This window comes from Sapajus apella, unplaced genomic scaffold (assembly GCF_009761245.1).
Source record: "Sapajus apella isolate SASKATOON/1434 unplaced genomic scaffold, GSC_monkey_1.0 scaffold46, whole genome shotgun sequence".
NCBI lineage: Eukaryota > Metazoa > Chordata > Mammalia > Primates > Cebidae > Sapajus > Sapajus apella.
This window is the reverse complement of record NW_022436986.1, coordinates 18,148,278-18,175,934: the sequence shown is the minus strand read 5'-3', so window position 1 is coordinate 18,175,934 and position 27,657 is coordinate 18,148,278. Positions and strand designations below refer to the sequence as shown.

General features: G+C 42.4%; 1 protein-coding gene across 8 annotated transcripts in view; it reads left to right on the top strand.

Moving 5' to 3' along the window:
- The window catches only part of SUSD1 (sushi domain containing 1), a 140,193-nt gene extending 115,710 nt beyond the window's left edge, over positions 1–24,483 (top strand). For 3 of the 8 annotated variants that reach the window (XM_032240352.1, XM_032240350.1, XM_032240354.1), the window contains exons 11-13: positions 1,224–1,320; positions 5,582–5,840; positions 12,484–14,432. In XM_032240352.1, the coding sequence (XP_032096243.1) occupies positions 1,224–1,320; positions 5,582–5,840; positions 12,484–12,666 (539 nt within the window). In that variant the 3' untranslated portion in view covers positions 12,667–14,432. Of the gene's footprint in view, positions 1–1,223; positions 1,321–5,581; positions 5,841–12,483; positions 14,434–23,316; positions 23,411–23,780 lie in introns of those variants that run through there. The other 5 variants (XM_032240348.1, XM_032240355.1, XM_032240351.1 and 2 more) reach the window with 4 other exon arrangements.
- The last annotated feature ends 3,174 nt before the right edge of the window (positions 24,484–27,657 follow it).

The window sequence follows — 27,657 nt, the reverse complement described above, 5'->3', positions numbered from 1 at the left end:
GAGGTGGAGCTCAGGTGGGAATGCTCGCCCATCCACTGCTCACCTCCTGCTGTGTGGCCTGGTTCCGGTCCACCGTCTGGGGGCTGGGAACCCCGGCCATAGGGCAAATGTGGACCAGGCTTCAGGCTTACTTTGACTCAGGTTTGCTTAGAGAGGGACAATGGGACTAGGAGGTGGGAAATCACCTGTCCTGCATCCAGGTAACCCCCATCCCATGAAAAAAAAAAAAAAGAAAAAAATAAGGATGGGGCCAGGTGGGAACTAGCTGTTTCACAAATCACAGAGAGAGAGGGCCAGGTGAAAGCTCTTTTTCTCCTACTTTGGAGAGGGAAGAAGTTCCTGCCTTGCATGGGCTAAGGTAGGAACCCCTAGAGAGGAAACAAGCAATTGCTTTTATAAACACCAGCCACTTGGTAGCCTTGTTGAGCTGAAGTAAGATGAGGCATATATAGAACACACCTAGTGTGAATGGTTAGTGCCAGTATGTCTAGCTTAGCGTGTTACCCACAAGGCAGAATGGCAGCACGTTTACACCGTGAATGGAACTATCAGTGAGGTGCAAGAGCACTGCAGTCAGCCAGTCAGTATATTTTCCTCCTGTTGGAAAACCTATTTGGGAAATCTTATTGCTGGGGGTGGGAAATAAGGACAGAGAGCTCTGTGATTAGAGAGGATATAGAAGTCTGATGTGCTGTGTCTTCCCTACCAAGTGGGAATCAACCCACCAAGCAAACTGTAATGCCCACCACATCCATCCTCTGCCAGTGCTGTGGCATACTCATCACTTCTTTTTATTGTGGCAAAACACACATAACATAGCATGTGCCATTTTAACCATCTTGAAGCACGTGGTTTCTTGCCATGTTATGCAACTATCACCACTGTGTATTTCCAAATTTTTTTCATCACCCCAAGTAGAACCTCTATGACTGTTAAGCAATACATTCCCATTCCCATTGCCCCTTCCACCCCCAGCAACCTCTTCTGTCTCTATGAATTTGCCTGTGTTAGGTTTTTCATCTAAGTAGAATGATACAGAATCTGTCCTTTTGTGCCTGCTGTATTTCACTTAGCATGTTTATCCATGTTATGGCATGTACAGACCATGCTCCTTGCTTCTGAAATTAAAACTTCCCTTTTAGCAGCCCTCACGAGGACCACTGTTGTCCTGCTTTTTACTTCTTCTGATCATACCCCTTTTCTTCTTTTCAACATGTTTTCAGAGCCTCCCCTTCCAGAAGTAGAATTTTTTATGGTGCACAGAGGACCTCTACCACGCCTCAGACTGAGGAAAGCCAAGGAGAAAAATGGACCAATCAGGTCAGTAGCCGTCCTTTCTCCATGGTTGCCCAGTGATCCCCGTGGAGTGTTTTGGAAACTTTGATTTCAGTGAGGAGAAGACTTCTGTGTTGGTGGCTGCACTCGAGTTGTTAGAACAATGCAGTTGGGGCCTGTTTTGTTTCCTTGGGTATAGACTGGCCTTTAATCCCAACCAGCATCCTTTCTAATGCATAGAGAGACTTCTAAAGGACCATATACTAGCATTTGGGCAGTTTAGCCCAAGAAATTAAATCCATTCCTTTGGTTTCTGGGCAAGCATTTGGTTGCATGCTTAGAACATGTCAGGATTGTTCTTTGCACTCATGTCTCATAGTGCATCCTTTATCAATGGCAGGTCAGGGGCATCGTTTCATTTCCCAAAGGCAGAATATGTTGCTGTTTATGTAAGGCAGATCTTGGGGGTTGTGCAGTGATTTCTGAAAAGATCATTTAGATAAATCTTTTTGTCTTTTCAGGTATTGAGTTATGGGCAAGACACTGCATAATTACTGACTGCTTCTGGGATTCCAGATGGCATTAGGATGGAATTAATTTACCTCAGTTGGAGGACTACACTGTGTTCAGTTAAGCGTTTTATTTGCAAAGGTCATGGCAGGATTAGGAGAGTAGCATCAGTCTACTCAATCTTCCTTTTTTAGAGAGGAAGATTGAGGTTGGCTTGGAGAGATGAACAGCTTTCTCTCGGTACCTGGTCAAGTAGCCGACAATGTACATGACCTAACCAACACTGCCTTTGTCTCTCCTGACCCTTCAGTAAAATCAAGGTTAAAAAAAAATGTGGGCTGGGCGCAGTGGCTCATACCTGTAATCCCAGCACTCTGGGAGGCTGAGGCGGGCAGATCATGAGGTGAGGAGTTCAAGACCGGCCTGGCCAATATGGTGAAACCCCATTCTACTACAAATACAAAAATTAGCTGGGTGTGGTAGTGGGTGCTTGTAATCCCAGCTACTCAGGAGGTTGAGACAGGAGAATTGCTTGAACCTGGGAGGCAGAGGTTGCAGTGAGCCGAGATCATGCCACTGTACTACAGCCTGGGTGACAGCGAGACTCCATCTCAAAAAAAAAATAATGAGATATTATAAAATGACAAAAAACAAAGTCTGGCGATATTATCTATATATCCATTTACAATAAAACTCAGGGTTTTCCTGCTTTTACATTCGTTTAAATTCAGTAAATGTGCAAAGATCTTTCCAGGGATGGACATTGTATAAATTGTTCTAATTCTCCACCATTTACCAGAAGGCATTGTAATTCTGTCATTATAAAGAGAACAGAAGTTGTGATGTCACTTCCTGAGAGCACTTGCAAGAGCAAATGTGATAGTTAAGTCAAATAATTACATAATGCAAAAAAGAGAAGCCCAATGACTGTTTCCCCTTGTGGCTGTATGCCGGCCAGCACCTCCAAAACAGGAAGTGGAGATCTGTGAGTCATCCAAGGGAGTGCGGTGGTGAAAAGGAGGAGAAAAGTCCTTCCAGAACAGTCCTGTTCCAAACAGCCACAGCTGTTTCTCTAACGTCACACGGCTCATTATCAGCAGGCAGGGTGTCTTCCTCAGCCTGACTACCTGGTTTGCGCTGTGGGGGCAGCAGCTTTCCCAGTGTGTGAGACAGGCCTGAGTGTGCTTTGTGCACGGTTTGGGGACAGCGTCTTGGAGTACATAATGGAGGAAGGTCCTTGGGACCAAGTCTCTCTCCTGAGCTTGATGATGTTGGGCAGAGGTTGTAGCCTGTTGCTGGGCTCCCTTAATGCTTGTATCTCCCATACTTGCCAGATTATAGGAATCACCTGGGAGCTTTATCAGCGTTGCAAATTCCCAGACTCTGCTCCTAGAGATTTTGATTCAGTAGGTCTGGGATGAGGTCTGGGAATTTGTATAATAATCAAGCAACACAGGTGATTATGATCAGGCTAATTGGGGATCTGCTTAATACTCTGTCAATGCTGCCTCTAGTGAGCAACGTGCAGAACCAAATGGGAACAGGTGAGCCTTGACCTTGCTCTTCACCACCACCACCTACATAGAAAGATGAGAGGGATTTGAAGATGTACTTATAGACAGCATGGAGCTGCTGCAACTTTTACTTTTGCCTGCAACTATGATGTAGGGATGTCTTCAAGTCTCAGGGAAAGTTTGTTGTTCCAGATGTTCCCCAGAGGCAGTGGATGCCTAATGCACTGTTTGCTAGTAGTGACAACTTATTGCCCTGCAGGTTTTCTTTGTCTCTTGTAGAAAGCCCTTGGCTGGAAATGAGCCAAGGCTTTATGAAAATCAGGACCTCAGCTAGGAGCGGTGGCTCACACGTTTAGTAATCTCAGCACTTTGGGAGGCAGAGGCAGGCAGATCACATGAGGTCAGGAGTTCAAGACCAGCCTGGCCAACATGGCGAAACCACATCTCTACTAAAAATACAAAAAAACTAGCCAGGCATGGTGGCAGGTGCCTGTAATCCTAGCTACTCAGGAGGCTGAGGCAGGAGAATTGCTTGAACTTGGGAGGTGAATGTTGCAGTGAGCCGAGATCATGCCACTGCACTACAGCCTGGGTGACAGAGCAAGACTCCCTCTCAAAAAAAGAAAAAGAGAGAGAGAGAGAGAGAGACTCCCTCTCAAAAAAAGAAAAAGAAAGAGAGAGAAAGAAAGAAAGAAAGAAAGAAACAAACAAACAAACAAACAAACAAACAAACAATAAATCAGGGTCCTGAGGACACCTAGGATGTTTAGGAACCTGGTGGGGGGAGACTTTCCATATTCAACACCCAATCTTTTAGTGATGCATAGGCTCGAAGGAAGCAGGAGATAGGGTATTAGGCATGTGAAGCAGGAAGTGCAAAGTTACTGGTAAAATAGAATTACATGGCCTAGTGAGTTTTGGAAATTACCCTAATCATATTTCATGCTGATGAATGCTTTTCCTCTTTTCTGAAATTTCAACTTAAGAAGCATTAATTGTTGGTGGTGGGGGTTACCAAAAAACTGTGCAAGAAGTTGTAAGAATACAAGAGTTAGTCATTCAGATCCGTACTATCAAGCCTGATAGAGACAAGCAGATGTTCAAACACGGTACTACAGGCAGGAGCTAAGCCCCGAATAGATGGGAATAGAAAGGAAGCGTGATCCATTCTCCGTGCATTTTTATTCTCACACTTCCTTTCACTGCCAGGCTTTCTATTTGATGGGATAAATAGTGAAACACATAACAAAAACAGTACCTGTTGTTAGTGCATTTTTCTGTCCACAATTGGAAACAATTTTTGCAGTGCATACGTGACACGTTACTGTTCTGGCTGTTTCAGGGTGTTGTCAGGCGAGATTAACTAACTGACGGTGACTTTGCACTCTTGGCGTCTCCTTTATATCACATGAACTTTGGTATCAGCCCATGAACTGTGGGGAATGTAAATCACATGAGCTCTGTTTCAGGTCACCACATGATTGTCTGCAGCCTTTTTTCCGGACTTAGTACATTCACTGTGCTAGGCACTTGGTCTCCATGTGACCACTAAACCCTTTCCACAGTTGGGCTTTATTTGCCCATGTGAAAATCACCGATTAGATCAACTTTATGACACACACACACAGGGCAGTGATATGTGCAACAACTTGTCCCAGCTAAAGAGGATGTACTTGGCATCCCTCTGCAGCCAGAACTTGGAGAGGTCCCTTGCCCTGTGTCATCTGGCATTAACCCTTTAGATTCAAATTGCAATTCCATGATGGTTGGAGCTATCAGACTGTAAATCCCACATGGGCCAGGACTTTTTCTTGTCTAGTGTCATGTCTCCAGTGCCTAGAAAGAGGCTTACCTTGACTGAGTGCAGTGGCTCACGCCTGTAATCCCAGCACTTTGGGAGGCTGAGGCAGGAGGATCACAAAGTCAGGGGATCGAGACCATCCTGGCCAACACAGTGAAACCCTGTCTCTACTAAAAATACAAAAATTAGCTGGGTGTGGTGGCATGCTCCTGTAATCCCAGCTACTCAGGAGGCTGAGGCAGGAGAATCACTTGAACCCAGGAGGCGGAGGTCGCAGTGAGCCGAGACTGTGCTACTGCACTCTAGCCTGGTGAAAGAGTGAGACTCTGTCTCAAAACAAAACAAAACAAAACAAAACAAAACAAAACAAAACAAAACAAGAAGAAAGAGGCTTATCTCATAGCAGGTGCTCAATAAATATGAATGAATGAATGAATTCCCCATGCAAGGGTCTGATGGACACTTCTCTTTCTTCTTCCAGTTCATATCAGGTATTAGTGCTTCCCCTGGCCCTCCAAAGCGCATTTTCTTGTGATTCTGAAGGCGCTTCCTCCTTCTTCAGTAACACCTCTGATGCTGATGGATACGTGGCTGCAGAACTACTGGCCAAAGATGTTCCAGATGATGCCATGGAGATACCTATAGGAGACAGACTGTACTATGGGCACTATTATAATGCACCCTTGAAAACAGGGAAGGATTACTGCATTATATTACGAATCACAAGTGAATGGAATAAGGTACCTTTCCTTCCAAGTGCTTGTGAGCTCTGTATTTTCTTCTTCGCATGAAATGTCAACGTTTGAACATTCGTTTTCCCAGTGTTTGAGAGGGACACTGCATGTCACAATCATAAAATGTGTGTGAATACTTTGCCTTTATGAAGGATGGACAGGTGAAACCCTTACAGATGATAGGGATTCTAAATCTCCTGGGGGACCCTGCTGAATCAGCATTGGGACTGATTTTTGTTTTTGCTCTTAAGCTTTACAGATGCCCTCATTGTATTGCACTGCTGAAGTCTAAGTTGGAAAAAACCATCTAGATTCTCTGTTAACTTCCTTGTGCCCCTGCCAGGCTGCTGCCTCCCTCATTCTCCTGGGGAGCAGAAGACTAAGCACAGCACTGCCCTGTTTGCTGCTTACATCCCTTCTGCGGCTATGGCTTAGGTCCCACTTTCCCCTCCTCAGTCCTTAGAAAGGTTGGTGTTCTTCCAGCAGTGGTTCTTTCCTGAGACATGGGACTCAATATTCATTAGATGATTAGTAAATATCATGGAGCTGCAGTTGTCCATCAGGGATGGAAGATCTGGAAGAACCACTGTGATGGCTGACCTAGGAGAACCCTAAGCTTGTCATTTCATGAGGGTTGGTAATGAAAACTAGAGAGATTATATTAATACTAATGCAAACATCTCTTGACTGATGAATTTGAGGTAAAAGTATCTTGTCATCTTGTGTGTAAAGTTCATCACATATTTAAAACTGAGACACTCTATTAAATTCTGTGTAAGATGCAAATGTAATGTGTCATAAACATGCTTGCTATGAAACCAACAGTTACTTGTAAGACTGTCCAAGTAGCAAAGATGTCTAGTAGTGCTTTGTGACAATAGGTAGGAATAAAGAAAGGAAAGTTAAAGCCCAGAATATATTGCCCTGAACTTACTAAAAAGATGTTTACAACTTAGACAAGGTCTTTTTGTTAGAAAATTACTTGGGGTTTCTGACTTGAAGTTTTTAGCCACAGACAAAACACTGGCAGTACAACATGAGTAAAATTTAGAGATGGTTCAGAAAGCCACTGTCCTAGATTAAGACTTTCTTTGGGGAGGGTATATTAGTCAGCTTGGGCTGCTATAGTGAAATATGATAGACTGGGTGGCTTAGGCAACAGACATTTATTTCTCACAGTCTGTGCTGGGAAACCTAGGATCAAGGTGCCAGCTGATTCATTTCCCCAGGGAGGGCTCTCTTCCTGGCTTATGGACAGCCGCCTTCTTATAGTGTCCTCACATGGGGGTGGGGGTGGAATTGGGTGGGGAGAACTCTGATTGCTCTTCCTCTATTTATTAGGACACTTATCCCATGACGAGGGCTCCACGCTTATAACCTCTTCTGAATCTATCTCTCTCCCAAAGATTCTACCTCCAAATATCATTGTAGGTTAGGGCTTCAACATGTGAATTTGGGGCAGGGGTTGGGTGGTAAGCAGGGGCACACACATTTGGTTCATAATAGAGGGAATGAAGTTGGAGGTTAAGAAGACAAGAATTCTGGTTTATTAGCCAGGCACAGTGGTGTGTGCCCGTGGTCACAGCTACTTGGGAGGCTGAGGCAGGAGGATTGCTTGAGGCTGGGAGACAGAAGTTGCACTGGGCTGAGATTATGCCATTGCACTCCAGCCTGGGCAGCAGAGTGAGACCCTGTCTCTCCAATCTCTCCCTTTCTCTCACACACACAAACACACACACGTACACACACAGACACACATACAAATTCTGGCTGACAGGAAACTTTCCTGTGATGTCCTTGATACTCTTTTTCATGCAGCTGAACAAAAGAATATGTGCTTATTCTTTAGGATGTTAAGGAAGATGAAAGGGCTTTGAAAAAATTTATATTTGAATCTACATATTTGAATTGCAATGACTTTCCCATAGGTTTCAACTATATTTGTGTGATAATTACAATAAAATCAATAGTGATTTAATTTTAGTTTTTAACTGTGGTAAAATATATATAATATAAAATGGTCTTAACCATTTGAAAGTATACAGTACATTTTAAAGGGCACTGTCTGATCCATTTTAAATTGTGCAGTTCAGTGGCATTAAGTGCATTCATACTGTTGTGCAACCAATTTCCAAAACTCTTTTTATCTTGCAAAACAAACTTTATACCCAGTAAATGACTCCCCATTCCTTCCTTCCCACAGCCCTTGGCAACCATCATTCTACTTTCTGTCTTTTTTTTTTTGAGATAGAGTCTTGCTCTGTTGCCCAGGCTGGAGTACAGTTGGCATGATCATAGCTCACTGCAGCCTCAACCTCCCTGCCTCAGAGAATATTCATGCTTCAGCCACCTGAGTTAACTGGGACCACAGGTGTGCACCATCATGCCTGGCTAATCTTTTATTTCTTGTAGAGATGGAATCTCTCCATGTTGCCCAGGCTGGTTCCAAACTCCTAGGCTCAAGTGATTTTCCCAGCTTGACTCCCAAAGTGTTGGGATTACAGGCATGAGCCACCACACCCGGCCCTACTTTTTGTCTTCATGAATTTGACTACTCTAGGTACCTCATATAAGGATCATTCAGTATTTTCTTTTTCTGATTGGCTTATTTCATTTAGCCTAAAGTCTTCTAGGTGCACCCATGTGATAGCATGTGTCAGAATTACCTTCCTTTTTTAGACTGGATGATATTCCATTATATGAATATACCACGTTTGTTTATTCATTTATCCATGGATAAATAATGGAATGTTTTCCACCTTTTGGCTATTGTGAATAATGCTACTGTGAACATTGGTATACAAATATCTGTTTGAGTCCCTGCTTTCAGTTCTTTTGTATATATATCTGGAAGTGGAATTGTTTGATCAAATGATAATTCTATGTTTAATTTTTTGAGGAAGTACCACCATTTGTCATTCCCACCAGCAGTGTGTAGGAGTTTCAATTTGTCCATGTCCTTGCTAACTCTTGCTGTTTTTTTTCTTCTTGTAATTAGGCATCCTATTATAATATAGGGTGTGAGGCGACATCTTTTTTTTTTTCTTCTGAGACGAAGTTTCGCTCTTGTCACCCAGGCTGGAGTGCAATGGTGCGAACTCGACTCACTGCAACCTCCATTTCCTGGGGTCAAGTGATTCTTCTGCCTCAGCCTCCGGAGTAGCTGGGATTGCAGGTATCTGCCACCACGCCCAGTGAATTTTTTGTATTTTTAGTAGAGACAGAGTTTCACGATATTGGCCAGGCTGATCTCGAACTCCTGACGTCAGGTGATCCACCCGTCTCAGCCTCCCAAAGTGCTGGGATTACAGGCAGGAGCCACCATGTCTGGCCCCAAGGTGACAGCTTTTTTTTTGGAAGTGGGGGATGAGGTCTCACTCTGTTGCCCAGGCTGAAGTGCAGTGGCTCAGTCACATCTAACTGCAGTCTTGACCCCCCTGGGGTCAGATGATCCTTTCACCTCAGCCTTCTGAATAGCTGGGACTACAGGTATGTGCCATCACACCTGACTAACTTTTCTATTTTTTGTAGAGACAGGATTTTGCCATGTTTCCCAGGCAGGTCTTGAACTCCTGGGGTCAAGTGATCCACCTACCTTGGCTTCCCAAAGTGCTGGGATTACAGGTGTGAGCTGCTACTCCCAGCATGAGATGACATCTTATTCTGGTTTTGGTTTGCATTTCCCTAATGACTAGTGATGTTGACCACATTTTCATGGGCTAAGCAGCCATTTGTGTATCTTCTTTAAAGAAATGTCTATTTAAGACCTTAGCTCATTTTTGAATGGGTTATTTGTTTTTGTTTTTGTTTTTGTTGAATTTTAAGAGTTCTCCATATACTCTGGATATTACTGTAATGCTTTGTGAAATACGTGATTTGCAGATATTTTTGTCCCTTCTTTGGGTTGCATTTTTACTGTTGATAGTGTTCTTAGCTGCATACAAGTTTTAAATTTTGATGATGTTCAGTCTGTCTATTTTTTCTTTTATTGCCTGTGTCTTGGTGCCATTTCCAAGAAGTCACTGAGAAATCCGGTTTCACGAAGCTTTTGCTCTATGCTGTCTTCTAAGAGTTTTATAGTTTGTGGTCTTATGCTTAGGTTTTTGATCCATTTCCACATTCATTCTTTAATATGTAGATATCCAGTTTTCCCAGTACTATTTGTAGAAAAAAAAATTTTTTTTGAGACAGTGTCTCACTTTGTCACCCAGGCTGGAGTGCAGTGGTGCAATCATGGCTCACTGCAGCCTCAACCTCCTGTGCTCAAGTGATCTTCCTAATCCTCCTGTCTCAGCTTCCCAAGTAGCTGGGACTACAGGTGTGCACCACCATGCCTGGCTAATATTTAAAAACTATTTGTAGAGATGGGGTCTCCTTATGTTGCCCAGGCTGGTCTCAAACTCATGATCTCAAGTGATCCTCCTACCTTGGCCTCCCAAAGTACTGGGATTACATTTGTGAGCCAGTGTGCCAAGTCTGAAAAAAAACTGTCTTTTCCACATTGAATGGTCTGGCATTCTTGTTAACAATCATTTGATATATACACAAGGGTTTATTTCTAGATTCTCTATGCTATTCCATTGGTCTATATGTCTGTTCTTTATGTCAGTACCACATTGTTTTGTTTACTGTAGCTTTTTACTAAATTTTGAAATCAGGGAATATGAGTCTTCCAACTGCCTCATTTTGTTTTTCCCTTTGTACGTCTGTCCTAATAAATAGCATCACCATGCCTCCTGGTGCTAAGACAGAAAGCTGTGAATAGTTCTTGTCTCTTCCTTCTTGCTTACCTTCTTATCCAGACCATCAGCAAATCATGTCAGTTCTGTCACCTTAATTCTGTTTAAAATCATCCTTTCCTCTCCTTCATCTGCACTGCTCGGGTTTTGTCATCTCTTACCTGAACACCACTTTTCTAACTCATCTCCTGTCTCTTATTCTACCCATCTCCTTGCTCCATACCACTCACTGCCAGCATGAGTTTTATAAAATGCAAGTATGATCAAGGCATTTCAGTTTAGTAAGCTCCCTCCTTCACCTGGCCCCTTCCAGTTTCTCTCCTTTAATATACTCCATTCCCCCAAACTGCCTTGCTATTTGAGGTCCCTTCCATTCTCCAATGTCTTGAAATATGTCCTTCGCTGGTTATTCTTGCACATTACCTTCCATTTATAATCTCTGCACTTAGCATCAAAGCAAATGTTAGTCACATTCAAACACTTATGGCTATTTTAAGATTTTCTCAAGACTTTTTTTTTTTTTTTTGAGATGGAGTCTCGTTCTGTTGCCCAGGCTAGAGTGCGATGGCATGGTCTTGGCTCACTGCAACCTCTGCCTCCTGAGTTCAAGCAGTTCTCCTGCCTCAGCCTCCCAAGTAGCTGGAATTAAAGGCACCCACCACCATGCCTGGCTATTTTGTATTTTTAGTAGAGATGGGGTTTCACCATGTTGGCCAGGCTGGTGTCTAACTCCTGATCTCAGGTGATCCGCCCACCTCAGCCTCCCAAAGCTGGGATTACAGATGACAGATGTGAGCCATTACACCCAGCAGCTTTTCTCAGAATTTTTAACCTTAAGTTAAAAAGAAAATTAATAAAATCAAGACCAGAATGCCCAAGGCTGTCATTTGAAAGAGAATCTCCTAATGACATTGGAAGGATTCTTCTCTTTTTTTTTGAGACAGTCTTGCTTAGCCACCCAGGCTGAAGTGCAGTGACACTATCTTGGCTCACTGCAACCACTGTCTCCCAGGTTCAAGTGATTCTCTTGTCTCAGCCTCCCAAGTAGCTGGGATTACAGGCACCTGCCATCATGCCTAGCTAATTTTTGTATTTTAGTAGAGACAAGCTTTCACCATGTTGGCCAGACTGGTCTTGAACTTCTGACCTCAGGTGATCTGCCCACCTCGACCTCCCAAAGTGCTAGGATTACAGGCATGAGCCACTGTGCCCGGCTGGAAGGATTCTTCTCTAACCCTCACCATTCAGCTTCCTCTGGGTAATATTTTCAAGTCTTATACACAGCAAGTCCCCAGCATTTCTAAGAGGTAAATACGCATATCATAATGGTAGCAGGGAAGAGGTGTTCATTCCAATGAATCTGTAGGTTTCTTCTACTATGGATGAACTTTCAAATATGTTCCTGTTCCTTTCTTCCTGGTTCATGGACATATTTGGGTAACTGACATTGCCAAATGACATTCAGATAGGTGAAGTATTGTATCCTGGGACTTCCCATAGCTTTGCCTGTAGCATGCATCACCACTTCTTGCAGAACCTTCTGAACGTGTGACCTCAGAATTCTTTTTAGCATAGTTCTCCAGGCAGTCCATGCCAGTTGCTCAGAGCTGGCCAGGGGAATGATCCTTTTTGCCACTCCTGCTGTTGGCCTATCATGTGTGCTTTCCAAGACCTATTGGAAGCCTATAGAAGTGATCTGTAGGGTCACTTCTGTCCGTGCAATCCATGCCAGTCCCTTGAGCACTTAGTGATATCACAAGATATTAGAGCTAGATTGGACTTTAAAGATCTAGTTCATATGAAGAGATTGAAAAAGCTGAAACTCAGAGGGCTTCAGCCTCCAAACTGTGTTATTTCAACTGACACTGTGTGCCACCTGGTTAAATGCATTGCTTTGTTTTCCTTTATAGGTGAGAAGACACTCCTGTGCAGTTTGGGCTCAGGTGAAAGGTAAAATTACTTTCTGTCTACAAATGCTGTCCTTCTTTCTTCTTTGCAGCATCAAGTTCATATTGATGAGATCTGTTTTTAAAATTGTCACTGGTGACCAGAACCCAATTCATACTACCTTAAGCAAAAAGCTTCATAGCTGAAAAAGGTTGGAGGAGGGTGAGTGGATGGGAGCTTATAGAATTAAGAGCTACTCCACCAAGGCTCTGGGAACTGGGCCTGGGGACTCAACACTGTGAGTGGGACTTCTCTTTCTATCTTTCTCTTATTTCAGTTCTGTTTTTAAGCGTGACTTGGCTTCGTTTCCTTCTACAACAAGGCATATGAGAGGGAGGGATGGCAAGCTTCCCCAGCTTTGCAATTTCACTGGGAACACATAGCTTTTCAATTCAGGGAAAGGTGCTTTCTTCCTAGGTTTAGTGACTGTCCATTGGATGAATCACTGTTAATAGGAGGAAGGCTAGGATGATCGGCCTCCCTTGGGTTTTATGCCTCCTCATGGCTGGTTGGAGGCAGAGCAATGTGACCAATACGTTCACTAGGGTTGAATCGAGAGGGAGACAGAATCCCCATCAAGAAGTGGAGCCCAGGAAAAGATGCTGAAAGACCAGTACAAGGGCTACAACAGTCCATTACCATTTGGCTGCGTAGCTTGTGCACATACACATATAATATTGAGAAAAACATCTTCCCTTAACAAAATGGAACTATCCCATGTACAATCTCACATGGAACCCTGGTGGAAAACAACTCAAAGCTGGGTGTGTTACTGCATCCAGCTCCAAGACCAGGAATCCTGGGGATAGCATGTTCCTCTTGATCAAGTCCAGATGTGTTTCTTGTGCTTGTAAGTAATCTATGACTAAATGGCAAATTTAACCAACCTCAAACCACAGTATATAATATGAGAGGGAAAACTGAATAACACAATAAATACTCTAATTTAGAAAGAAGGAAAAGATAATGTGTAGTGGTCAGGGGGGCTATAGCAATGATCACCTCTTGCTGGCCAGGAGAAGCAAGCATCCTCTGCCCTGGCAGCAGAATGGGTCACTTGGGTGGTCAGTTTGGGTCTGCCTGATGGTACCCCTTGTCCATTTCCTCCAAAGCCTTTCCTAAGAGATGCAGGGGAACATCTTTACTGAGTGCTGTACAGCTTAAACCTTCTTTGCTTTGGAAGAGTTATTCAGGCGGGGAAATTGCCTTAGGGTTTGAGCAATCACAGGTCTTTGTTTTCCAGGCTAGGGATTTCCCTGGCAGTATGGGTACATTTCTTTAAAACCAACAGGCAGGCAGCCAGTGGATTTGATTCCCAGGAATTCCATTCGTTTGTAGCTAATACCAGAAATTTGTCCCGTTTATGACCTTGGAATCTGGACCTTTTCCGTGTGGTTTATGAGTCCTAGCAACAGGCTGAGAAATTCTGCCCTTCGCCCACAGTATCAGTTTAACCCTTTACATCCTTTCCCCTGCTTCAGAGCAGCATACAACAATCAACTGGCATGGTGAGGAAGTGCCGGTGTAAACTTCCTTCCCTAAGGATTCCAGTGGATAGCACTTTCTAATGGGGGATTTTTTAATCCTGTAAATAGAGAATACTGTGCAGGGGGCTGGGTAATTAGGCTTCTTCTATTTGTCTGCTTCTCTCCTAATCTAATTTTCATCTTTTTACCTCTGCTCAAACCAACTGCAACAAGGGTAGAGGACTTGGCTTTTCAGCAGGGTGCAAGGCCATGACCGTTGGCCATCTTGGGTTGCTGATTACCTGGCAGCAAGGGCCTCTCTTGGCAAAGATGGGTGCTGTGCAGTTTCTGTGTGCAGATGGGCCAAGCTCCCTTTACTTGTAGGACTTTAATAAGGGCCACAAGAAACAGCCACACAATTCAACATTCATATATATATATATATATATCATATATATACATATATAGTATACATATATATATTTTATATACATATGTACATACATATATATGTATATTATATACATATATATGTATATTATATACATATATATATATATATGTATTTTGCCAGTCCATCCCCTGAAGCTCTAGGGTTGGGAATGGCATTCTCATGAGGAAAAGAGATGCTTTTATCAGAAGAATTAAGATGTGCACACTTTCAAGACACAGAAGCGATAGCTTCCAGAGTCCCCTCCACTCAGCAGCTATTTGCTATGATTGGAAAACCTTCAAGCTGGGTAGAAGAAATTGCCAAAGAGCTGGTTACAGTCATTCTGCTATGATTGAGTTAACAGGAAGGATTTTGCTTTGAAAATATCTTAGTGGCTTTGGCAGTGCCCTGGTCTCCCCTCAGCTTAAGAACCAATATTGAAGGAGAGTTTGAATTTTTGAAATTAAAACACTGGAAATCTCTGGAAGATAGTAGGAAAAACACTGTTCTGTGGAAATCCTGAAGGCAATTCTAGCACATATTTATCCACGTATAACATTTGCCTGTGTTGTGCACCCATCTCGGGCAGTCTACTTTTTCAAAAAATTTTGGAGACTGCCATTTCAGAAAGCAATCTTCAAAGAAGTGAGATCTAAATTAGTCCTGAAATGGTGCCAGTTCATGCGTGCCAAGCCTCAGCCCCGTTCTGGCCTCTGCCCAGTGACAAATTATGCTATTTGCCTTTTGCATATTGCCTCTAGAAGAGCTTTGTAAAGATTACTAGGAAACCAGCAGTCAGTTTGATGGAAGATGCAGAGGCCTGAGCTTACTTGCCTGAGTCTCCTGCCATTAATCAGCCAAGTGCCTTTGAAATGATATTTAACTTGGCCAGTTCTCAATCACCCTCTCTCTGAGATCTCTGAGATCCTTTCCAGCCACAGAGTCCTATGAGTCTGTGATTTCTTGAGTCACAAAGCAAGGTCAACTGATATATGTGAGGTGATAATAAGCTGCAATCAGGGAACATTCTCCAGTTGTAAGCATGAAACCTCTGAGTCATTCGTGACTACTCCTCTTTCTCTTTTAACCCACATTTCGCACTGTGGGCACGCCTCTCTGATTTTCATTTCTTTGTTCACTCCCTGAGCATAGGCCTTCCTACTTGTAGCATGGATGACTGACAAATTCTCCTTCCTCATCTCCCATCACAAGAGTTCAGGATTTGACTGAGTGTGGTGGCTCATGCCTGTAATTCCAGCACTTTGAGAGGCCAAGGCAAGGGGATCACGAGGTCAAGAGTTCAAGACCAGTCTGGCCAAGATGGTGAAACCCTGTCTCTACTGAAAATACAAAAAATTAGCCAGGTGTGGTGGTAGGCACCTGTAATCCCAGCTACTTGAGAGGCTGAGGCAGAGAATTTCTTGAACCCGGGAGGCAGAGGTTGCAGTGAGCCAATTGCACCACTGCACTCCAGCCCAGGCAACAGAGGAGACTCCGTCTCAAAAAAAAAAAAAAAAAATAGAGTTCAGGATTTTCCTCTGCAGCACTAATTTTGTTGTTTCCTCCATTTCCATGATCCTCCATTATTTTTTAATTTGGCTTCCAAGTCCTGTTTGACACAAACATACTCTTCTAATCCCATCTGTTATTTTTCTCCATTCAAACATATGTGCCAGCTGTTTTCTGGCCCATATTTTCTCCTCTTAATGTCCTTGCTCATATAATTACTTGACGACTTCTATCTGGATTTTCCAATCACCTACTTGTGAATCTCTGCTTGTTACAATCTCATCTGTTCTTCAAGATTAAAGTCAGATGTCCTTTCCTCCCTGAAGCTTTTTAAATCTCCTCAACAGGACAGGATCTGGCCCTCTTGGGCTATTCTGCTATATTTTAGAGCAATGGGTGTGCACTTGTTTTGTCTTCTACTACTACATTTCACACCCTTAGAGGGCATTTGAAGAGCAGGAACAGAGCCAGATATGCACTGGGTATTCAATCAGAATGCATTGAATTGGGCTGAATGATTACTGAGGAACCAGCAGTTAGTTTTATGGGAAATGAAGCATAGTTATCAAATTAAATAAGCCAAAGAAGACTTACATCAAGATATAAACCTGGTATGTATGTATACATATGTATTTACTATATTTGTACGGATATTCATGCACACAATCATTTTAAGCTTTTACAGTTGTGATGGAAGAATTCTAAGATGGTTCCCAAATCCCTGGTCTTTGGTGTACATCTACCTTCTCTCAGTTATTCATTCAAAGACTGTTCTAGCTATTGTTGTGAAGGGATTTTGGAGATGTAATTAAGCTCCCAAACAGGGAGATTATCCAGATGGGCCTGACCTAACCACAGGAGCTCTTTAAATCTGGTTAGAAGTTAGAGATAGGGAGAGTTGGGGCTTCAAAGAATGAGATGGATTTGACACAGGGAAATTCTCCTGCCAGCTTGAAGATGGAGGGGTCCACATGGCAAGGAGTGCAGCGTAACAGTAGGAGCTGAGCATGGCCTGGCTGTAGCAAGTAAGAAAATGGGGACCCTAGTCCTACAACCGCAAGTGTCTGTTTTGTGTTGCTGTAACGTAATGCTGGAGGCTGGGTAATTTATAAAGAAAAGAGGTTTATTTAGCTCATGAGTCCTTAGGCTGGAAAGTTCAAGAGCATAGTGCTGCATCTGGCCTGCTTCTGGTGAGGGCTACATGCTGGGTCAGGCCAATGGCAGAGAAGTGGAAAAGCCAGCAGGTATATATACAAAGAGATCACATGATGACACAGGAAGCAAGAAACAGTCTAGGAAGTTGACTTGATTTTACAACGAGCAGATCCCTGGTAATACAGACCCTCCAGAGGAAGAACTCACTCACCTCTCAGGAAGGTCATTAATCTGTTCATGAGGGCTCCAACCCCATGACCGAAACAGCTCCCACTAGGCCCCACCTCCTGACACTACCACAATAAGGATTAAATTTCAAGTGAGTTTCAGAGGGGATAAACTCAAACCATAGCAGCAAGGAACTGAATTTAGCCAATGACCTGAATGAGCTTGGAAGTAGATTCTTCTCCGGAGACTCCAGAAGGAAATGCAGTCCACCTGAGACCTTGATTCTAGCCTTATAAGGCCCTAATATGGTTTGGCTCTGTGTCCTCACCCAAATCTCATGTTGAATTTTAATCCCCATGTATTGAAGGAAGGGCCTGGTGGGAGAAGACCAAATCATGGGAATGGTCTACCTACCCCTTGCTCTTCTCATGATAGAGCTCTCATGAGATCCAGTTGTTTGAACGTGTATAGCACTTCCCCCTTCACTGTTCTCTCCTGCTGTGGCCATGTGAAGACTGTGCCTACTTCCCCTTCCTCTTCTGCCATGATCGAACGTTTCTCGGGGCCTCCGTAGCCTTACCTCCTGTACAGCCTGTGGAACTGAGTCAATTAAACCTTTTTTCTTTTAAATTACCCAGTCTCAGGTAATTCTTTATAGCAGTGTGAGAAGGGACTAATACAGGCCCTGAGCAGAGAACGAGCCACAATGTGCCTGAACTTACCACCCACAGAATTCTGAGCTAATAAATGGGTTAACGCTACCTAAGTTTATGGTAATTTGTTAAGCTGCAATGAAAATGGAATACAGCAATGTTATTCCATACAAATGGAATAACAAGCATTATTGATCTCTAAATTAGTTTTCTGCTTTGATTTCCTTTGCCATCTTTACTCCGAATGGAATTCAGAATAGCAAAGAGAAACTTAACAGAGTAAATAGAAGTCACTTTGCTAATTATTATTATTATTATTTTACCATTTGGAGAACAGAATTGGTGCTTTCCCAGGAAGTGACCAGGCCTGTGTATATGCATGAAAAAATGTCCACACCTGTGGGAAGTCCTCAAGCAGTCACAAAGTCTGAGAGTAGAAATAGGACTTTTCTAACTTCCTCTTCAGCACCTGTGATATTTCTATCAGGAAAGGGGTAAAAGATAAGCCCAGGAAGGCCCCATCACTCCTGAGCACTAGCTCTCTTGAGGGAGCCATCATAAAGAGAATGGTGAAGTTTAGTCCTAACGGATTTACTTTCTCCAAGACTGAGTAACTGATCTGGGATATAATACATAATTTATTCACTTGGGTTTATAAAAAAAATATTCTACAAGTGATTCAGAAGAAAAATAAGCATGGTTCTGTGGCATGAGACCACGGAAAGGGAGGATAACCAAAGGATGGTGAGGCTATAAAAAACACTATTCAAATTTGCCAGTTGTAAATTTTCTTAGTAAGGAATTAATGAGAAAAGTCTCTAAGGAAGCTTGTGTGGCAACACTCATAAGCACTCTTGATTAGATTGAATCAGATTTCAGAGTATATATACAAAGCAGACAAAAAGGTATATAACCAGGAACTGGTCTACCAGCAAGAATCATTCCTGGAGCCAAAACCCAAATGTGCTATGCTGAATAAATAAACATTATTTTACAATACTATGTCTAGAGTAAGGAATTGTTGAGCCCAGGTAGATCCTGCTGGTGGATGGTCAAGAGAAAGTCAGTTTCCTTAACTCTTACTTTGCTTCTGTCCTCTTGGTCTGTGAGCGGAGAGTTAGAAGCAAGAAAAGAGCTCACTACCCCTACATAGGTTCAAGTCTTCCAACATGGATGAAGCACATTCTGGCAGGCTCATATAATTTTCACATAAGATGATAAACCATTGCAAGTGATCTTTGAGAAATATTGAAGGAAATGGAGAGATGTAAGAAGACTAGAGATGAGCAAAGAACAAGGAACTTTGTACAAAGGAAGAGCCACCGGAAGTGTAGGTGATGGTAACCTGAAGTCAAGGCAAGACAAGGTCTTCAAGTGATGGCTTGTGTATTCCTAGTAGAAGAAACAGCAGTTCCCAGGAGTCAGAGCAGATTAAGTCAATTGCTTTCCATTTCTTCTTGCACAGAGTCAGTAATTGGACAGGAAAATATGGCATGCATAATGTATTTTGACTTCAACAAACATTTAATAATGTCCTTGTGGAAAATGTGGTGACATGTGGGCTCTATGTGGGCTTACAAACAAGCTGAATGACTAAGCACAGTTGACATCAACTCATTAACAATTATTAATGAGTTGAAATCAAACCCAAGAATATGCATGACATGGATCTCTGTCCACAGTCATCTTCAGTTTAACATACTCATCAATCGGTGATTAAAATATACAGAGGGCAAAAGTATAGAGGAAAAAACACCCAGGAAAAAAATTGACGACGGAATTTGGAAGGAATACTGGCTAGATTGGATGAAATGCCAGTACAGGAAAGTACCAGCTCCCCCATCCATCTCCAGAACTGTATTTTCTCTTCAAAACAAAACAAAACAAACCGAGATAATTAGTATGCAAAGATGGCATTAAAAAAAATGTTTCTGAGTTATGCACAAAGATGGGATCTTAATGCCTTAATTTGCATTTTTATTACTTGAAATAGAGCATTTGATCAAAGTTTTGTTGATCATCTGTAATCATGTTTTACATGTGATTTACCTTTTCATAGAATTGGCTCATTTTGCTATGGAGGTATGTCTTTAGTAATTTGTAACACTCTCTATATGTTAACTTCTTATCTAGATAGTTTACCTAGTTTGCCATTTGCCTTTTAATCTTGCTTATGGTAGTTTTTGGTATAAGAAGTGCGTGCTTTGTAAAGTGGTTAAATCTCTCATTCTCTTATTTTAAGGTTTCTGTGCTAACAAATATGTTTAGAAATTTCTTACCCCCTTTAATACTAGGTAAATATTCACTAACATTTCCTGATCCTTTTAGGTTTCAATTTAATCTAAAATAAAATTTGGATTTTATTTTGTATATGGTATAAGCTCTAGTGATCAAAATTAATTGATTCTCAATGGTTAGCCAATTTTCTCAGCACTAGTTATGAATAATTTATCATTTCCCCAATGATCTGAAACAGTATCAAAACAACAACAACAACAAAAAACAATAATTAACAATAGCTAACATTTTCTTATTGCTTATTCTGTGCCCGGCACTGTTTTAGCCTGTACTAACTCACTGATTTCTCACACTACCTAGTGGTGGGTAGCATTGCTATAATTCCCATGTTATTACAGCATCCCTCAGCATGGAGACTGAGGCACAGAATGGATGCATAGGTTGGACAAAGTCACACAGACAGTGGTGGTGTTCAGATAAAGACTTGGACATCTGACTCCAGTATTCAAGCTTTGAAAGTATTTGATATACTTGGATTTGTTTCTAGGCTATTTTGTTCCAATATATTTATTCTTATACTAATACTGCACTGTTTTACATCTTGCAATTCAAGTCACTCTCCTAATATTTTTTTCTTTGCTAATTCTTCACTTAATCATGGTTTCTCCTTCCATTTTATAATTTAGCTTCTTGGCCGGGCACAGTGGCTCATGCCTGTAATTCCAGCACTTTGGGAGGCTAAGGTGGGCAGATCACCTGAGGTCAAGAGTTTGAGACCAGCCTGGCCAACATGGCAAAGCCCTGTCTCTACTAAAATGCAAAACTTAGCTGGGCATGGTGGAACATGCCTGTAATCCCAGGTATTAGGGAGACTGAGGCAGGAGAATCACTTGAACCTAGAAGGTAGAAGTTGCAGTGAGCTGAGATCATCCCACTGCACTCTAGCCTGGGCAACAAAGCAAAACTCTGTCTCAAAAAAAAATAATAAATAAAAATAAAATAAGTAATCTATTGTCTTAAAGTATCAAGGCCATTTTTCTTATAAAGACTAAAAGCAACCAAATAAGATACACCATGTTTTCTAGAAAGACTCTTAACAGTGCTTTTTGAGAATTAGTAACTGCCTGTTGGGTTTTGCTTGTCTGCTGCCTAGACAGAGCCGATTTATCAAGATAGGAATTGCAATAAAGAGTTTAATTCACACAGAACCAGCTGTATGGGACACTGGAGTTTTATTATCACTCAAATCAGTCTCCCTGAAAACTCTGGATTGGGTTTTAAGGATAACTTAGTGGGTAGGGGGTACAGGACCAGTGAGTCAGGAGTGCTGATTGGTTGGGTTGGAGATGAAATCATAGAGAGTCGAAGGTGTCCTCTTGCATTGAGTCAGTTCCTGGGTGGGGGCCACAAGGTAAGATGAGCCAGTTTATGGATCTCCTTTGTGCCATCTGCTCCAGGGTCTGCAAAATATCTCAAGCACTGATCTTAGGTTTTACAGTAGTGATGTTATCCCCAGGAGCAATTTGAGAGGTTCAGAATCTTGCAAGCTCCAGCTGCAGGACTCTTAAACCGTAATTTCTAATCTCATGGCTAATTTGTTAGTCCTGCAAAGGCAGTCTAGTCCCCAGGCAGGAAGAGGGTTTGTTTTGGGAAAGGGCTGTTATCATCTTTGTTTCAAAGTTAAACTGTAGGCTGGGTGCAGTGGCTCATACCTGTAATCCCAGCACTTTGGGAGGCTGAGGCGGGCTGATCATGAGGTCAGGAGTTCAAAACCAGCCTGACCAATATGATGAAACCCCATCTCTACTGTAAATATAAAAACTAGCCAGTCAGGGTGATGTGTGCCTGTAGTCCCACCTACTCAGGAGGCTGAAGCAGGAGAATCTCTTGCACCCAGGATGCGGAGGTTGTAGTGAGCCGAGATTGCACCACTGCACTCCAGCCTGGGCAACAGAGTGAGACTCCATGTCAAAAAACAAACAAACAAGAGACAAAAAAAATCCTATAAACTGAGTTCCTCCCAAAGTTAGTTCAGCCTACGCCCAGGAATGAACAAGGACAGTTGGAGGTTGGAAGCAAGATGGAGTCAGTTAGGTCAGATCTTTTTCACTGTTATAATTTTCTCAGTTATAATTTTTGCAAAGGCGGTTTCAAGTTCTGCAGGGCTGTTTAACACAAGGTGTATTCTATGGCTCCTCTTACTAGTGCCAGTTACTGTACGGAGTTTCCAATAGAAATGCACTGCTCTTAAACTGGCTGTAAAGACCTGAGCTGTACTTAACCACTCCCCACCTTGGTTCCTAAAGGAAATAATAATAGTATCCAATGTAAAGCCTGGTTAGGAGACTGAGTTAATATGTGTGAGGTGCTTAGAACAGTGTATGGCACATAGTAAATGCTAAATAAGTGTTTGCAAATTAAAATGAAAATTTTGCTCTAATCTAGAAGATGATGCTCTAAGTCAGTCACTTGGCCCAAATGTGCAACTCAGATGTGGGTGTTTGTTAGTTTGTAATCGGGTATCTCTCTCCCTGGAGTTGGCATATGATGGTCCCAAAACAGAAAGTATGTCTTTCAAAGTATTTTTACATCAATTTTCTTATTTTATCCTCTCAGTAAACCTGCTGAGCAAAGCAGGGAGGTTTGATCCTTGTTGAGGTATAGAGAAAATGACAGGTGACTCAACAAAGGTGAATCAGGTGACAAACAACAGGTGACTCAACAAAGGATATTCCTTTGCTATATCTGATCATCAGGGCTATCAGTTTTGGAACCAAATTCAAATAATGTCATAAAGACTTCTCCCTCCATGCAAAAGAAAATGCGCCATAAAAATCTATCACATGTAATTGACTTGAGAAAGGACCAGCAAAAACCTAGCAAGTTGCGTAGTATTTGTATGCTCAACAAGATCAGCTTTTTTCTCTTTTGTAACTTTAACATGGTCTGGCTTTACACTTCCTTTTCAGAAATACCCTGTAACTGTAATTTACTGAGGCTGCATATCCACAGGGCCAGCTCAGGGGACACACAGGCACGCTGGGCATTCTTGGAATTCTTTGTTAAATGGGGCCAAGCTCTGGGTTAAAATGGAATGAGGGCAGTGGGGTGTGTGCCTCCTGGGAGGTGGCAATGCCATGCACTCAGCCCTCAGCATGTGGTTTTGTCCCACAGATTCGTCACTCACCCTGCTGCAGATGGTGGGTGTTGGACTGGGCTCCGTGGCTGTTGTGATCATTCTCGCATTCCTCTCCTTCTCAGCGGTGTGGTATGTGAGGGTGTCATTTTTGAGAAATGAGTGGAATGGAGGGGAGGATGGATTCGAGTCATGAACAGCTGGGGATGAAGGGAGTCAAAAGGGGTGTGTGTGGAAGTTGTCCTCAGCTCAGCAGAGTACACTCAGTGGTAAAGACATGGCTAACCCTGTACCTCCAGGTAGCACAGGGGAGGCCTTCCCAGGAAAAGAGCAGGACCAGTGATGGCTGCCCTGGCCACACACAGAGGGGTGGCTGAGCTTCCGTGCTGCTTCCCCTTGCCTCTTCCCATGAGTGTGCATGTGAGCTGTGCGTAGAGATGCTCAGTGGGAAAACCAAAGTGTGTTCATATTTGTCTCTTTTCTTTTCCTTCTCCATGTCTAGATTACAGATGGACACTGCATGGGGAGGATGCACTGCTGCTGGGGCAGTTGTTCTGACAGCTTCTCAGGTGCCAGCACAGAGGCACGTGTGACTTCTATCCAGGGAGCATGTGGGCCTGCAACTTTCTCCATTCCCAGCTTGGTGCCATTCCTAGATCAAGATGGTGGCTATCCCTGTGGGGTCCCCCAAAAGGAGAAAACTCAGGAATGCTGAGTATTCCCTACTATGGGACTAGTTTTGTGCAATGAACTTGAAACTCCTGATGTACAGTGTGATATTGACAAAAGGCTACACATCTGTGGATCTTGGCTGGGACTTCCTCTGAATGATGCCTGAGGGTCAGCTCCTCTAGACGTTGACTGCAAGAGAATCTCTGCAACTTCCTATATAAACATCTCTGTTAATTCATTCATAATCCATTCTTTACAATATGCAGTGAGATGGGCTTAAGTTTGGGAGAGAATTTGACTTTATGAAGGAGGTCATTGAAAAAGAGAGCAGTCACGTAGGCAAACGTTTCAAGCACTTTAGAAACAGTTGTTTTCCTACAATTAGTTGATATACTAATAAGAAAATATACCAGTCTGGCCATGCCAATAAGTTTCCTGCTGTGTCTGTTAGGCAGCATTGCTTTGATGCAATTCCAATTTCTTATATTCAAAAGTAATGTCTGAATTCCAGTAAAAATATCCTGTGACTAAGATTGTTTTTTCCTTGGTTAATTATTTTGTTACCAAGCGTCTTCTAAAAATGCTCTGTGCCCCCTGTTAGAAACTGGGATTTGGTGGGAGTGTAGTTACAGTGGCTTAAAACAGTATTGTGCCCATGGCCAGACTAGAGTCCACATGTGTTTCAGGGGAGGGCTGACATAGGGGGTGACACTTTTTTATCTAAACTTCAGTAACCGTGACTGTTGTTAGAAGTAAAAGTGCTTGGTGCCGCAAAATGGAACTAACACTTAGGCAAAAACTTTCTCAGCAAGGCAATTTACTTCTATAGAAGGGTACTTCTTGCATGCAAGGCAGAGGCAAGGGATATCACTCAGAACAAAGGAGGGCAAGAGTTTTTATCTTCAATGCAGACTTTGATCTTGTGTCCTCCTCCTGTGAGCTGGGGTCAGACTGCACAATTTAGGCTAATTCTGATTCCTATTGTTGACATCATCAAAGGAGGCAAGGGTGGGCTTTTGACAAGAAGGACAGGTACATAGGTGATGGGAAATGCTTAGGTGTGTTTAGTCACAGCAGAGATAAGGAGGCTGATAGATGAATGGGTAAGATTACTTTTTAGAATAGAACAAAGAACTAGAAACTAGAAACTGAAACCTTTTGAAGAGGAACTATTTTCTGCATTGTACCCAGAAGGGCCTTCAAGACCAGCCCTGGCAACACGGCAAGACCCCATCTCTGAAAAAAAAATTTTTTTTAAATTAGCCAGGGATGGTGGCATGCAATTGTAGTCCCAGCTACTCAGGAGGTGGAGGCAGGAGGATCACTTTGGCCCAGGAGTTTGAGGTTGCATTGAGCCATGGTCACACCACTGCACTCCAGCCTGGGTGTCAGAGTGAGATCCTGTCTCCAAAAAATTTAGTAAAAAAGCAAAAATGTGGACTTCAGCATTTCCTCTAACTGCTGCAAATTAGAACACAGAATTGCTCAGTGTTAGTACCTGAATTGTGGGGCCAAGTCTCCTGACTGCAGTAGTTCTCTTTTCTAGCATTTGAAAGCCCTTGAGCTAGCTATGGAATTAATCTTTGGACAGCCTTTTTGGTTCCCAGGAATTTTCAGGCCTTTGAATTTCCAAATTTTATATATATATATTGTGTGTGTGTGTGTGTGTGTGTGTGTGTGTGTGTGTAGGTATACCTGTCTTTTCACTGTAAGGCACCTTCACCCATCCCTTCTAGAAGCAGCCACAAACAACCAAGCAAACGGAAGGAGGTTAAAGGGGGAAGAGGTAATAGTCTATTCTCTGACTCAAGACCTGAAATTGCAATGGGGCGCTTAAGGTAAGATCAGAGCAGAAGTGATTATCTTGAAATTCCACATTAGCTTGGAATAAAGTTAATATTTAAATTGATTTTTAAAGGAAATAAAAAGAATACTCAATGCTCCCTTTTCATTCCTGATCTCACATTTTGATTTTCTAAACCTTCTGTTTTCCCATTCTGTTCTTCTGAGAGGAATGCAACAGTCTCATAGAAGTCAATCAAATAGCATTGTAAGAACCTTTTGCCTACCACATCCTTTGTTGGTTAGACTGAACCAACAAAGCAGTGTCTGCTTCTGGGGAGGGAGGGTGTGGCCTTTCCTGTGCCCCAGTTTGTGCGAGGGTGATCCAATGGAGCAAGTCAATTTAAAAGGCAGTGGGTGCTGTTGTTTCAGGGAGAGTGAATCATTGTGGTGGTGGTGGTGATGGAGTATCTGTGTGGCGGTGTGGGGAGGGGCTGCACATCTAGACCCATACTTTTTGGGCTCAACACAGGGTTACCAAAATAGAGTCAGACTCAACTCAGGGTTACCCAAATGGAGTCAAATTGTGTGTGATTTTGTAACATGATTCTTTCACCCATCAACATTTCCTGGCTACATTCTTACATGTCACTCTTGACTGCATTATAAGTTTGTACCATAATTCATTTAACCAATACTCTGTTGTGCACATGTTTATTGTCCTTATACAAGTCTGTATAAAGGTATGCGATTATCACTTTGGCCACATTCCCGGAAGTGAAGTTGTTGGAAAAGAAACTATGTACACTTTACATTGGAGTGCAGATTGCTGGAAGAGTTTCACACAAAAATTTATACACTCTCACCAGCAGAAAGCCTCAGTGCCACTGAGTGCTGTTGTATTATTAATCTTGATTAATCTGGTATGTGAAGAAGGATGTTCAATGTTTTGCTGCATCTCTCTGATTATTTTGCTTGTTGATTGGTCAATTGTAATTCTTTGTGAGTTGTCTTTTTCTCAGTACTTGGCCTGTTTTTCTTTCATTGATTTGAAAAAGCTCTTTATATTTTAGTAATTTAAATTCCTAACTGTCATATATTTTGTAAACAATTTTTGTGGTTTGTAATTTCTAGAAACAATAACTTTGTTTTTTTTAAACCTTGTTTGTATTATATTTTGCCACACAAAAATTTTAAATTCGTATGGTCAAAATTTGTCAGTCTTTTCGCTTATGGTGGACCTTCTAACCTCAAGGTACTAAATATAATCTAGCATTTTTTTAAACATTTAAATTTGTAATCCATCTGAAATTTATTTTAGGATAGGGAGTAAGGCTGGGGAAAGTCTTTTTAAATAAAAATCGTTGCTAAATGGTTGGCTAGTTGTCCTATTAATAGTCATTGAGACCAAGATCGGTGGCTCATACCTGTAATCTCAGCACTTTGGGAGCCTAAGGTGGGAGGATCACTTGAGGTCAGGAGTTCCAACTAGCATAGGCAACATGGCGACACCCTGTCTTTACAAAAAATAAGAATTAGCAGGGGCCAGGTGTGGTGGTTCATGCCTGTAATCTCAGCCCTTTGGGAGGCCAAGGCGGGTGGATAGGCCAGGTGTTCAAGATCAGCCTTGTCAACACGGCGAAACCCTGTCTTTAGTAAAAATACAAAAATTAGCCAGGTGTGGTGGTGTGTACCTATAGTCCAAGCTACTCAGGAGGCCAAAGCAGGAGGATTCCTTGAACTGGGGAGGTTGAGGCTGCAGTGAGCCATGGTCATACCACTGCACTCCAGCTGGGTGACAGAGCAAGACCCTGTTTCCAAAAACAAACAAACAATTAATTGACTGTTTTTTTCTGTTAGTGATTTGAAATCATATACTGGATCATATACTAAAGTCTATTTCTGAACTTCTTTTGTTCTACTGA